Source organism: Chiloscyllium plagiosum, unplaced genomic scaffold (assembly GCF_037043375.1).
Source record: "Chiloscyllium plagiosum isolate Xiang-an unplaced genomic scaffold, Cpla_swu_hap1 HiC_scaffold_3, whole genome shotgun sequence".
In the NCBI taxonomy this organism is placed as follows: domain Eukaryota; kingdom Metazoa; phylum Chordata; class Chondrichthyes; order Orectolobiformes; family Hemiscylliidae; genus Chiloscyllium; species Chiloscyllium plagiosum.
In genome coordinates, this window is record NW_028270141.1 from 105,947,085 (window position 1) to 105,961,249 (window position 14,165).

The 14,165-nt window shown below is 41.1% G+C and overlaps 2 protein-coding genes and 1 long non-coding RNA gene across 6 annotated transcripts in view; 1 reads left to right on the top strand and 2 right to left on the bottom strand.

Moving 5' to 3' along the window:
• The window catches only part of cfap206 (cilia and flagella associated protein 206), a 58,387-nt gene extending 53,404 nt beyond the window's left edge, over nucleotides 1–4,983 (bottom strand). The window contains exons 1-2 of the mRNA XM_043686925.2: nucleotides 4,840–4,983; nucleotides 4,623–4,731 (exon numbers count right to left, since the gene is read on the bottom strand). Of these exons, the coding sequence (XP_043542860.1) occupies nucleotides 4,623–4,730 (108 nt within the window). The 5' untranslated portion in view covers nucleotide 4,731; nucleotides 4,840–4,983. The remainder of the gene's footprint in view (nucleotides 1–4,622; nucleotides 4,732–4,839) is intronic.
• Nucleotides 1–14,165, top strand: part of LOC122548369 (uncharacterized) — an 84,682-nt gene that overhangs the window by 64,547 nt on the left and 5,970 nt on the right. The window lies entirely within an intron of this gene.
• The window catches only part of LOC122548370 (actin-1), a 114,766-nt gene continuing 107,951 nt past the window's right edge, over nucleotides 7,351–14,165 (bottom strand). For all 4 annotated transcript variants that reach the window (XM_043686929.2, XM_043686928.2, XM_043686931.2 and 1 more), the window contains 2 exons: nucleotides 12,733–12,866; nucleotides 7,351–11,338 (listed from right to left, as the gene is read on the bottom strand). In XM_043686929.2, the coding sequence (XP_043542864.2) occupies nucleotides 11,106–11,338; nucleotides 12,733–12,866 (367 nt within the window). In that variant the 3' untranslated portion in view covers nucleotides 7,351–11,105. The remainder of the gene's footprint in view (nucleotides 11,339–12,732; nucleotides 12,867–14,165) is intronic.

Consider the following 14,165-nt stretch of genomic DNA (forward strand, 5'->3'; position numbering starts at 1 on the left):
TGGATTCGACAGTGGACAGGAAGCCTAGTGGGCCCCCAACTATTTCTTCGCAGGCCAAGTATGTGGCTGACTTATGCGAGGAGTTTGGGCTGGTGGATATTTGGAGATGTCTTCACCCTACTGGCAGGGACTTCACCTTTTTTTCAAACCCACATAAATGTCACACGAGGATTGATCTCTTTCTGGCTCCCTCGGCCCTTCTAGATTCGATTATGAGGTTGCAAAATTGGGAATATAGCAATCTCTGATCACGCGACAGTATATTTGGAAGTTAAGGCCAAGAGTGAGGGGCTAGGTTTGCAGCACTGGCGTTTGGACCCTTTTCTCCTTGAAGATTCCAAATTTGTGGAATACCTTTTGAAGGAGCTTCAGTAATTCTTGACTATCAACTCAGACATGGCTAGTAGTCCGTCTATGTTATGGGAGGCCGCTAAGGCCTTTGTTGGGGGATTAGCTAATTCTTATTCAGCCGCCAGAAATGACAGAAGGAGGAACAGCAGCGTCTACTTCAGACGCGGTTGAAAGCCACCGAGGTGGCACATTTTGCGCGGCCTTCGGTGACCAAGCTACAGCGGATCACGGCCCTTCGGGCTGCCTTGAATTCAATACTGACAAATAACACAAAGAAAGAACTTGCTTTTGCTAGACAAAGGCTGTTCAAATATGGGGATAGGCCAGGGAAGTATTTAGCATACCTGACTAGGAAAAAGCGTGCTCTCCAATCCATTACTGCAATCAGAGACAGCACCGGAGTCCTTACATACGATGCTAAAAAGATTAATGAGGCTTTTCAGAGTTTTTACTCTGAATTGTATCGGTCTGAAGGTTGCGAAGACTGGAGGGCTAAAATGGAGACCTTTTTTAAGAACCTGGACCTCCCAGGGGTAACCTTGGAACAGGCTTCTCTTCTTAATGCCCCCTTGACAGTTTAGGAAATACAGAAAGCAACTAGGCAACTTCAGAGTGGGAAAGCACCTGGCCCTGATGGTCACCCGGGTGAGTTTTATAAGGGGTTTATAGGGATTCTGTCAGGGCCGACGTTGGAGATGTACAATCACTCCTATATGCATGAATGTCTACCACCATCTTTGACAGAAGCTAATATTTCCTTAATTCTTAAGAAGGGGAAGGTTCCTGAGGATTGTGCCTCTTACAGGCCCACCTCTCTATTAAATTCAGACTTCAAGATTCTGTCCAAGATCCTGGCGCTGAGATTGGAAAGGGTGTTGCCCCATATTATTAAAGAGGACCAGACAGGCTTTATAAGGGGCCCTGGGTCCTCTAATAATATTAGAAGGTTGCTGAATGTGGTCCTAGTTTGTCAGCAATGATCGATTCAGGGGTTGGTGATTTCCTTAGATGCAGAGAAAGCATTTGACCGGGTGGAATGGTCGTATCTTTTTTATGTCTTAGAACAGTTTGGGTTGGGTGGACTCTTTGCTAGGTGGGTGGAGGTTTCATATTGCCACCCTCTGGCTGCGGTCATCACCAACTGGTGAAGTCTGGGAATTTTACAATTGGTAGGGGTAGTCGGCAAAGCTTCCCCCTCTCACCGTTGTTGTTTACGTTGGTGATAGAGCCGCTGGCAGAGGCTATTCGTCAGAACGTCCACATAACCGCTCCGGAAGTGGGATTGAGGGCACACAAGATTACATTGTACGCAGATGATGTCCTTCTGTTTTTATCAAACCGAATCACCTCCGTACCCCATTTGATACAGTGTATCAATTCATTTGGGGCTATTTCAGGATATAAAATTAAGTTTGCAAAATCGGAGGCTATGCCTTTGGGAACCTTAAGGATGTGCCAGAAGTTGAAGGTGGCTCTAAGTTCCCTTTTAAGTGGTCACGGGCAGGGTTCCAGTACCTAGGCATTTTTATTACCCCCAAGTTTGATCTGTTATTTCGGACTAACTTTGCTCATTTGCTCGACAATATTAGGCGAGATCTCCAGAGATGGGAGGCTCTTCCGATTTCATGGCTGGGTGGAATATCTCTCATTAAGATGGATGTTCTTCCTCGTTTGCTTTCTACCATGCGTATGCTCCCTATAATGTTTCCCAGGCCAGTGCTGCGGAAGCTTATGGGGTGGTTTGGTTCCTTTGTCTGGCATCGTGGGCGGCCCCTCATCAAACTTACTCAATTGCAGTTATCTCAAGGAGGTGGTGGGGGAGTTGATGTCCCAGACATCAGAAGGTATCAATTGAGTTCCCTGCGGTTGGGTGGGTAACGATCCAAACTCAATATGGCTGGATATCAAGGCCTCCCATGCAAAGTGCCCTCTTATTAACCTGTTGTTCATGGATAAGATGAGGACAGTTATGGACCATGGCCGGAACCCCATTGTCATTAGTACAGTCAAGGCATGGTGGGCGATGCATCAGAGTGAGGGTTGTTATCCAAGAGTTTGCCACTTACACCTATAGTTGGCATGCCAGGGCTTCGACCAGGAATGATGGACTCAGGGTTCAAATTAGGGGCAGCGAGAGGAGTTTCTAGTTTGGCAGACCTGTTTGAGGGGAAGGTTATGATGTCTTTTGAGCAACTGAGCCGCAAATACAGGTTGCCCAGCAGAGACCTTTTCTGTTTTTTTCAGGTTAGGGATTTCATCCAGAAGAAGACTATGCTTCTCACTAAGCCCTATAAGCCTTAGAGGATGTTGCTACATTCCACAAGCACCCTTTCGGTTAGTGCCCTCTATCGCCTGCTGGGTGGCAGGGCCTGGCAGGATATTAACCGGCTATGTGAGGTCTGGGAGCAAGAGCTGGGAGTGGAGATCTCTTCTGAAACATGGGAGAACATATGGGAGAATGCTCAAAAGATCTCAATCTGTAACAGGACATGTGCCATACAGTTAAAAGTTCTGCACAGGGCTCATCTGACACCGGGCCGTCTGGTGAAGTTTAAAAAAGGGGCATCTTCAGTGTTCCCCAAATGTAAAATAAGTGAAGGTACTCTTACCCATTGCTTCTGGACATGCCACAGGCTCCGTGTTTATTGGAGCACGTGGCAGGAGAGATAAGGAGGGTATTGAGGACTGAAGTCAAAGCAGACCCGATATCTCTCCTCTTAGGTCTACCTAATTTACCATCTTTAGATGGGCATGGGAAGAAACTATTTAATATTCTTGCACACTGTGCACGGAAGAATATTCTGATGAACTGAGTGTCTGAGAACCCGCCAGGCTTGCTGGGATGGCAGAAATTAATGATGGAGCACATTCCCTTGGACTCTTTTTTACAAACATGGTGCACCACACAACAGACAATTTTTATAAGACATGGCAGCCCTACTTGAGTTATTTGGATATAGATTTGTCAGCTGTCGTAACTAGGGTGTTTGTTTAACCAGGATGGTTAGGTTTGCCAAGCCCTGGAGGGGGGTCTCCTGAGTTAATATGGGTACATATACAATGCTCCCATTCCTTTGTTTGGGAGCTTTGCGCTGAGCATAGCTGTTCTGTATTCTGTGTTTTTTTTCCCTCTTCTTTCTTTTTTTATTAGTTATTTACTTATTTATTGGTGTTGCTTTCCACCGTGTTAGGGTTTGTTTTGAATTATAGGGTAGGTTAGTAGTTAATAGACAGTAGTTGTATTGTAATTTGTGTTTTGTTTTCTTTTTATTATACTGATATTTGTTATTGATTGTATTTTTCAATAATTTTATATGTTTGTAAAGTTAAAAACATTTGCTAATAAATACATTTCCAAAAAAAAGGTCAAATATCTCCTGCCAAATGCAACAGATTAACAGCAACAAATACCACAGCAACAACACTGCATGGCGACAGCATTACTCAGAAAGATAATGTCACTCTAGAAACGAGGAGACACCACACCAACAGCCAAGAACAAGTCAAGTGCATATGGTTAGAAGAACTGAACATTATGTGTGAAATGGATATGTAGGAACAGTTGAAATTGGAAGAGTTGACAGAACAAGCAGATGTTTGTTCATGCAAGAGAATATTCTTTATAGACTATATATGATAAGTAATCTGCAAGTTATGGTGTATACAATTGTTTTCTCTAAAAAGGCGGGGGCATTTGAACAAATACCTTTATTATTTTGGCTTATATATTAATGTATTATCTGATGCCATTTTTGAAAAGTAGACATTTTAGACACCAAATTGGGACACTATGCATAATTTAGTTCAGCTCTGGGTGTTTCTGGTGATGCAGTAAGCCGGACTACACAGCAAGATTTTGCAAGCTGCACTCCTTTCAGTTGAGGTATTTATACAGTACTGTGATCTGTACTGCTTGTCCTAAATCAATGGGAAGGTAATAAGGGCGCCAGAGGCCAGGACACAACCTCCCACGCCGGCAACACTGATCGACACAGACTGGGATCGCCGGCGCCACCACCTGGCTGTGCTCTTCATAGCTATAACCAGTTTGAAAGTTGATGTGTTTTACGCACCGTCTGAGTATGCACTGTGACGCTCTGCACCCGGTTTGCAATAGCACAGTTACATTTTCTTTCGCATTATGAAGTTTAACTTTGTTTTTCAATGCTGTTGTCCCAAACAGTAAGTAACCGTTGCTGCAACGAAGAATATATTAACTTGAGTAAAACGCTAATAATAACTCATCGGATTTACAATCTCACTGCACTCACCATGAACGCTACAAGAGTCTCAGAAATAGAGTGTCCTCTATCAGCGCACTCCTGGGCTATTTCCCGAATGATATTCTTAATCACACATTCGGCCTGAGTGTAAGCCATTCTGCAGGTTTCAAACAAGAAAAAAAGACATGTGAAGGTTTGGATAATGGAAACATCAAAAGGACACACATTAACTGTAGGTAGCAGTTTGCTCAGGTCAGGTCACAACCTGCTTTACAAACAGTCACATTCAGTTGACAATGTTCCCAGTTCCTGCTCCTTTCCCGGGGGGATTTGACTCCTCTTCGTTTCCCTCTTTCTGTTGTTTCATGTAACGATCCCGTTACCCTGGAAACAGACATCAACCGACCGTCCTGATTGGTTGACGTCAATGCCCTGACGTTCTTACGCACGTGGGACCTTCTCTGAAAGATGTTGCTCTCAGCTCACATTCCAGCATTCACAGTAATTTGCTTTTGTCCAGTGTTTAACCCACTGCCACCTCTCTTCCACGAATGCCTATCCTGAAGAAGTACTGCTCTTCTCTCCGACCAGCTTTGACAAAGGGTCAGTTAGACTCGAAACGTCAGCTCTTCTCTCTCCTTACAGATGCTGCCAGACTTGCTGAGATTTTCCAGCATTTTCTTTTTTGGTTTCAGCTTTGGCTGTGCTTGGCTCTGAGCAGCGGCGAATATACACTTACTGGATAGGTCTCCAGTCAGAGCCAGTGGTGAAGTGTCCACAATAGTTAGCCACCTGATAGCAACAACAAAAAAAGAAACTAGCCTACAGTTTGCTTGCTCTTTTTCAGAGGTGGTCAATTGAAAGAAATACTCTAGAGCGCATAGTTTTCATGCCTGACTTAACGGAAGATGTGAACAATCTAACTTGCAGTTCAAATAAAAAGGGTTGCAGATGGGTCAGTCAACAGGAGACTTTTTGGAGCCGACAGACCTGCCTAGCTGCTGAAGTGAAGCTAGTTTACAGAGTGCACTGAATTAGATGCTCAATTTTTCTAACCAAACAGAGTTGGCCACAGAAGTGCTACCTTTCGTTCATTTGTGTGAAATGGGCGTTACTGGGGGGGGGGGGGGGGCAGCATTTATTGCTCATCCTTAAATGCCCTCGAAGTGGTGGTTGTGAGCTACTTCTTTGAACTGCTGTGGTTAGACCCACAATGCTATTAGGGAGGGAATTCCAGGATTTGACCCAGTGACAGTGAAAGAACAGTCTTATACAGTAAAGTCAGGATGGTGAGTGGCTTGGAGGGAACTTGCAAATGATGATGTTCCCATTTATCAGTTGCCTTGGTTGGGACCAAAAATAAAGAGCCTTGGTCAATATTTGGATTGCATCTAGTAGATGGTACATACTGCTGTTACTGAGTATCAGTGGTAAATGAAGTAGATGTGATGCCTGGTATAGTACATCCTTTACAACTATCAGCAAGGAAAGAGATCAATGTGTCCAATGAGGAGACAGGACAGAATGCCAGGAGCAGCACCAGGCATACCTAAAAGTGCCTACCTGGTAAAGCTACTAGATATAATTTTATGTAAAACAGCAGAAGCAGATGCAATAGAAAGTGATCCAAAAATCAGGTCTGCATCCTTGCCACAACCAATCATGAATGAGGGTGGACAACTAAACACTGGAAGAGGATGCTCCACAAATATCCCCATCCTTATTGATGAGGCCAGTACATTAGTGTAAAGAACATGCTGCAGTCTTGAGACAGGCTTCACCTACATGTGCCACATAAGTGGATCCATCTTGATCTCCCCTGAAATCTTTAGGTATGTCCTGTTCTCAAAAAGCAGAACAAATCCATCCCATCCAATTAACAGCTGACCAGTCTACTCTCAATGATCAAAGTGATGGAATATGCTATTGACAGTGCTACTAAGCGACACTTACGTAGAAATAATCTGCCCTCAGATTCTCATTTTGTGTTCCATCATGACCACTGCTGACCTTTTTGCAGTGTTGGTGGATCAAGTGAGAGTGACTGCTGTTGATATTGAGGCAGAATTTTACCAAGTATGTCATCAACAATCTTGAATTAATGAGAATCAAGGGTAAAATTCTTCAGTTGTTGGATTCATAGCGCACAAAGCAAAATGGTTATATTTGATGGAAGCCAATCATCTCAGACTCAGACATCTCTACAGGGTTTCTTAAGGGAATACACAAGGAATAGAATAGAATCACTACAGTGTGGAAATAGGCTCTTCGACCCAACAAGTCCACATCGACCTTCCAAAGAGTATCACACCCAAATCCAATCCCAATTAGTCTACATTTACCCCAACTAATGCACCTAACGTATACATCCCTGAACATTATAGGCAATTTGGCATGGCCAATTCACCTAACCTGTACATCTTTGGATCTTAGTTGTGTGAAGGCTCAACTATCTTCAGTTGTTTCTTTGATGACCATCATAAAGTTTGTAAGTGGGAACATTTGCTGATGATGGCACATTATTCAACACCATTATGACTCCTCAGATACTGAAGCTGATGGTGTCCAGTAAGACTTGGACTGATGTGTGGAATGAATGTTACTCCCCATTTAAGTGTTAGGCAATGGCCATCTCCAACAAAAAAAGATTTAATCATTGTTTTCCTGAGTTTATCTTAATGGAAGGGGTAATATTTTAAGGAAACTTTATAAACATTTCCCAGTTAAACATGGATATTGCAACAAGGAGTCCACACAGGTATCATCAAAAGCGATGTTTAATTTAAAAATACTTTTATTTAGAACGAAAGATAAACTTATGCATTGTACAATATTTCAGTCTTATTTCAGATTATTGTACAGTCTAATATTTTACAGTTTTAAAAGGACAAAACATACAAAGGTTCTGCTAATTATGCTTTTCTCACAAGCAACACAATTTTGTACAAACAATGCAACATAATGAAACAATACATTAGGTCAAGTAGTAAAGCCATCAACAATACTGTGACTTATGAAATTGTGATAAACACAAATGGAAAAGGATGTTGATTTCTACAAATGAGAGATATTAATGATAGTTATTCTTCTCTGCAGATCACACCCATGTGTGCATTTATAATAAATACCAGTGGACCTTTAGTGACTTTTCTTATGGCAAGTTGAAGAATATACTGACTTATAATGGCAGTATATATTACAGAAGTTCATCTCCAGTACTTTGCTCCTGAACAAGTAAAATGTCTTTACATACATCATTCCTCTGGCTACGTTTATAGTTACCAATTTTTTTAAACTTGTTTGTATTTCTCCTTTTATCAGACTGCCTATTCCTCCTTTACCCTTGTGACCCAATGTCCCGACATGACTCTTATGCATGATCCTTTAATAACAATCTATTCAGCATCTCATCAAATTGCTTAAGCCATGTATGCAGATAAGAATGAAAAATGAAAGTCACAGCTAAAAGCAGGTTGAAATAAAACAGTTGAGGGATTCAATGCTTTATTTTATAGCAGTTCCTTGTTCCTGATTCCCAGGAAAATAAGTAATTAAAATGATTGGACTGGTTCATATCAATACTGATGGGCAATGCTTCTGCCAGATATCGGAGCACATCAGCATGGTTAACCGAACAGGAAAAATTTAAACATTGCTGAAAAGAGTGACACGTTTTCAAAGCTTTTACTTGCACTCATTGGGACAAGCACGAAAAGGCTAAATTTCAAACAGTCTCAACAATTCAAGCTGCAGAAGATGTTGAGTGGTTGGTAAGTTGACCCGGTTTGCCAACTAATCAGCATCTTTTCTCCCATAGCGTAAATGGTTGTGATCTTCAAAATTTGTTTTTTGTGTCATTGTCCTGCTGAGTGTAAGACGAAAAGCTTTACAAAGTGTGAAGACTTGCACTTGGGTAAGAAGAATCAAAAGGTATACTATTAATTAAATGGAGAGCGCTTCCCAAAAAAAGTGCAGAGTGGCTGTTTTGTGCATAATATACAAAAAGCATGCGGGTGTAGTGAATGGAATTATGGCCTGTATTGATATATGGTTGGAGCTTAAAGAACAGGAAAGTCTTGTTACAACTGTACAGGGTGTTGGTGTGACTGTATCCAGAGGACTGTGCTGAAGCCAAAAAATGCAGGAGATCACAGCAGGTTAGGCAGTATCCATGGAGAGAAAGCAAGCCAACTTTTCAAGTCTAAATGACTCTTCATGTTTCACGTCAGCTCTGATGAAGAGTCATCTGGACTCAATGTTAGCTTGCTCTGTCTCCATGGGTGCTGCGTAACCCGCTGTGATCCCTAGCATTTTTTGGTTTCAGCAGAGATTCCAGCATTTGCAGTAATTTGCTCCTCCTGAGGACTGCATACAGTTGTGGGCCCTGTATTTAAGAAAGGAAATACTGGAATTGGAAACTGTTCAAAAGAGGTTCACTGGGCTGATTCCTGTGAGAAAGGGGTTGACTTATCAAGAACAGCATAGTAAGTTAGGTCTTTATTCATTAGCACTTAAAAGGAGGGGGATGATCTTAATGAAACATGCAAGATTCTAAGGGAGATTGACATGGAGGATAGAAGTGGTTTCTGAGAGTGGAGGAATCTGAAACTAGGGAGTCATAGTTACAGAATATGGAAACACTCATTAAAAACTGAGACGTGAAGGAGTTTCTTCTCTCAGAGGGTATGAATACCTGGATCTCTGCACCCCAGAAAGTTATGGAGGCTAGATCACTGAAAGTATTTAAAGGGGAAGTAGACACATTTTTGAAATATCAAGGGGTTGACAGCTATGGGGAGCTGCCATGAGGGGGACATGATCTTCAAATGGCCTTGAGGGGTAAAATGGTATACTCTTATTTCTCATGACTTTATGTTCTTGATGTTGCTCTGTTCAGGCTCTGCACTAAAAATGACTAAAATAATTTAAGCCAATTGTCAAAATAATCCAACTTTGCCTCCTTTGTGTCAGACATGGTTTGATAAAAACAACACATTAACTATTGCATTTAAAAATATAAACAGATGGATGTGACTGGCAGAGAACTGGTTCCCATTCATTGCATTTTCTTTAGCGTTACCTCACTGACAATAGCAAATGGTATCAACCCTGTCGACTGGAATTTAAGAAAATGTAAACCTATTCCAAACAATCCTGTGACTCAGCGGTTCTGTTTCAAGTAGGTCTCTTGGCAAATCTGATTCACATTTAACAGGTTTTAACGGCAATACTGATGTAAAAGCAAACAAAATTGAAATGTTGGAACAAGAATTGTAATAAAAAGCAGTTCCCCAAAATTATGATCATTGCAACATTCACATTATCTTTTAGTAATTCTTTCCAAAGGAGTATGAATTTCATCATGTCAATGGCACATAAAAACACATTCCTAAAATCCTCTAAGGCATGTTTCTCTTAGAAGCAGCTATTAGCTTAACGCAACATTACAAAGAATTACAGTACAAAGTTTCAGGGCAATTTATAAGAAATAAAACATTTCATGAAGTGAATCTCCCAGAAAAGGACCTATTATTCCTGATCTTAAAAATCAATAAAATATCTTTTGTTTTAAACGTTAAACTGATTTTTTTTTTAAAAAATGTTTTTACATATGACTGGCCTCGAAGAGAGAACCAGTCTTTTGCACAGAACTGAATTCATGGCACTTTCTCAATACTCCTAAGTTAACCAGTAACTGTATCTCTGACAATGATACATAATTAGGGCAGAAAATATTTCAAAATTGTTTGTCATACTTAAAATCTGGGACAAGTTTTAATAGACAACACTATGTATTCAAGTAAACAAAAATTGTTTACTACTCATAACAGCTCAATTTCCTTTCAATGTAGAAACAGAATGCTCAAAAGATGCATTTCTTTTTATTCACTAAATATTCCTTCAAAATTCTTGAAGATATTTAGTTCAGTTAATAGCAAGTCTCTCCTTTGCCCTTACAATGAGTCAGATGAGTAGCTTGCAATTTAATGTTCCAGCAACTCATCTCCTTTTGGATGGCAGTCCAAATTTGTTTAACATATTTAATTTTCCTCTGCTTCCATCTCTTCACTTAACACAGATAACGTCAACAGTTCCAAATTTAGCAGCTTCCCCTGTTCCTTTGCCCCCATCCACAAATACAAAATTAACATATTGAAGGATCAACATTATAACCACATCCTCCTACTGAGGCGAGTGCTTAAATGTACAGTATTGTTAGGATGCAGCATTTTTTTCCCTCTATCTGCAATATATAGTGGGAATAGAACTTCCAGTAACAAACATCCAACAGTAAGCTTCAGGCATTGGAACATCAACATTTATATTACCCCTTGCAAAGAAGGACTAGGTAAAAAATTATTGTTCTGGTCATAACATAACTGACCAGAAGTTAAAATAGAAAAGTCCCTGCTATAAAGAAGTATAGGCCTTATTTGGGAATATTGCTTTCAATTAACACTGGGGTTACATCATTACTGCATTTATGATTAATAAAATAAAGTTTTAAAAAACTTTATCCAGGAGTGTAATTTAAAAGCACTTCCTATGAACAATTTTTGGACCAAATTCATAATAGTCTTCTCGGCTGATCCAGGCATGGTCAATGACAGATGAACTTGCCAGGGCAGCACCCCCACTCCACACTGTGAAGTCCCGGTTTGCTGGGCTTGAAATGTGTACATACTTAGACAGGTCCAGGGGCAACATGGAAGAGATTTCTTTTTGTACTCTTGCTCCTAATCCAGTCAGCAGTGTGTTTCCTCCTTTAAGAAAGTAAACATAATTAAAATGCAATTTTTATAGCAACAGCAATTCCATTTTAAGCATCGTTTAACCCTAACCCTAACTCAAGTAACTTTCACTTTCCTGAAACAATTTGGGAAACACTGGCTGAGGTCATGACTGGAATCAGTCAGCCACCCAAGCAAGGAACCTGGAATGTTTCTGAATCTTGGAATAGTTACTTATTGGAAAAACAGTAACTTCATATCCCAATGGTGGAAAAAAGCCTGGAAAACTTCTTTTAATTGTACTTTTACAACAAAATACTACTTTTACCGACACCAGAAAAACAACTGAACACATACTGAAGGTTATGAGTCTTCTAAAATGAGAGGTATGGATGAAGATTGTATGAAGCAATCAGACAAGAGTGAAGAAAATACTCTTGAAAGCACTCTTCTTTTGGGTTGTCCAGTTATTCAATTGATTTCACCTATTCCTTCAACTGTAACCACATTTCACAATGAGTTATCATTAAATCATACAATCACTACCATTCAACTCATTGAGTCCACAGTGACCCTCCGAAGAGCATCCAACCCTGACCCACCCACTCCCAACCTCTGTAACCCTGCATTTCCCATAGTTAATCCTCTTAGCCAGCACATCCCTGGACACTATGGGCAATTGACCAGTCCACTAACCTGCACACCTTTGGACTGTGGGAGGAAACCAGAGCAGTGGAGGAAAACCATGCAGACACAGGGAGAATGTGCAAACTCCATGCAGTTGCCAGAGGGTGGAATCGAACCTGGGACCCTGACGCTGTGAGGCAGGAGTGCTAACCACTGAGCCACCCCTCCTTAGTAAAGCTAAGCTTGTCAATATTCCATATTTGGATTTAAATAGCTAATAGAATGGCTAAATAAGTGGCAGAAGTATGGCAACTTAATACAGCAAAGTATGAAGTGATACATTTTGGCATGTGCAGTATTTTGCTTTTGTTGTGGAATAATAAGTATTCCACCACAGAATGAGGGATTTTTCAATCACTTCTATGTGTTAATGAATCAGTTAGTATCTCAGGAAAAATGACTTCCGTAACCACTTTGCTACCTTTTAATGGAATGTTTTCACAAACCGCCAGCTCTATCAGGTGATTCTTTTCCCAAATACATTAAGATGGTCATTAAATCTTTGAACATGACAATGATATTCAGTGGAGCAGGGTGACATTTCAACTTAGGTGTCAATCAAGCTCACTTTCAGACTATCCATAAAACGGTATTGCTCTTCACTTTGCTCACCAGGCTGGTAAAGCCATTGATACTACAAGCTGTTGAAAAGTTATAACAAAAAAAACCCATCCACTGCCATATTAGGATATACAATTTCAGTTCCAATTTATTTTGAAGCAGTTGGCCAGGAAATTTACCTGAGAGAACAATATTTCCAACAAAGGTTTGTCTCAGGTCCACATCACAGAGAATAATGGCGCGGAGAAGACTCTCATGAATTCCATAGTGATCTCTTCCGATCACCTCTGGTTTAAACAAAAGCTCTGGAGCTCTGGAGATTTGGGAAAAAAAACACAATTAGTTTTTAAGTGGTCACAATACAGTCAGCACCATGCCTAAATGGGTCCCAGTATCAGGAATGGGGGAAGTGCCAAGAGCCATACAATACAGGAACAATAGTATCCCATTCAGCCCATTGAATCTGTTCTGCCATTCAATGAGATGACGGCTGATGTGATAATCCTCAACTCTATTTTCCTGCATTTTCCCCATAACCCTTCATTCCCAAATCGGTCTATCTCAGCCTTGAATATATTGAATGGCCCAGTCCTGACAGACCCCGACAATAAAACAATTCCACAGATTCACCACCTTCCGAAAGTAGAAATTCCTCTTCGTTTGTATTAAATAGCCTATGTTTTATTCTGAGGTTATGCCCTCCAGTCCTGACACTCACACAAGCTACACACCTCTCCTTGCCTACGATACCAAATCCCCGCTCTCCTGTGAACACCACCACCCCACTACCAGCTCTTAAACTTCCACCCTCCCCTCACCCACTTTGCTTTGGTGCTTCACAATGTTCCTGCAGTGCCACCTGCAGCCACTGCTCCCACTGGCAGTGCCAAAGAGTTATCAATGTCTAATTCACCAGCGTCTCAATCACAAAGAGACTCCACAGCAGTCACTTAAATATCTGAAGGACGCTTGGTTCCACTGGGCATCCAGCACTGCTTCCCCCACTAGCCCAACAAAATCCAGACCCTCATTTCCTCTCTCAGTTGGATGTAAAAGATCCACTTCATTATTTTGAAGTGGAGCAGGGATATTATCCCTCATTTCTAGACCAACAGTTATTTCACAAATAACCACCTTGAAAACAGATGATTTGACCATTTTCACAGCGCTGATTATGGTAGCTTGCTGGGCAGTTCAAACGTGCTTCACTATGACTCTATAACTTTATTCTGTGTACAGCAAACTGCTCATTCATAATCATTAATAATCCCAGTCACCTTGAAATTCAGTGACAATGCCACACTCTTGTTTTGAGTTTTGTGCAGGTATTCTGCAACAAATGGATGAGCATCTTAATTGCCTTTATGTTATACCAGAGAATCAGGAGGCCATGCTTCTCAGTCACTGCCAGATAGCTGTGCCTAACCTGATGGGAGCTTCAAAGGTGCAGGTAAAGTTCCATAGTCCTAGAGGACCATAGAGCTACTCCCTCATTAGAGTTTTCAATAGCAGACCATGTTCAAACGCAACAAGATTAGGACAATATCCAGGCTTGGTCCTAGAGGACCATAGAGCTACTCCCTCATTAGAGTTTTCAATAGCAGACCATGTT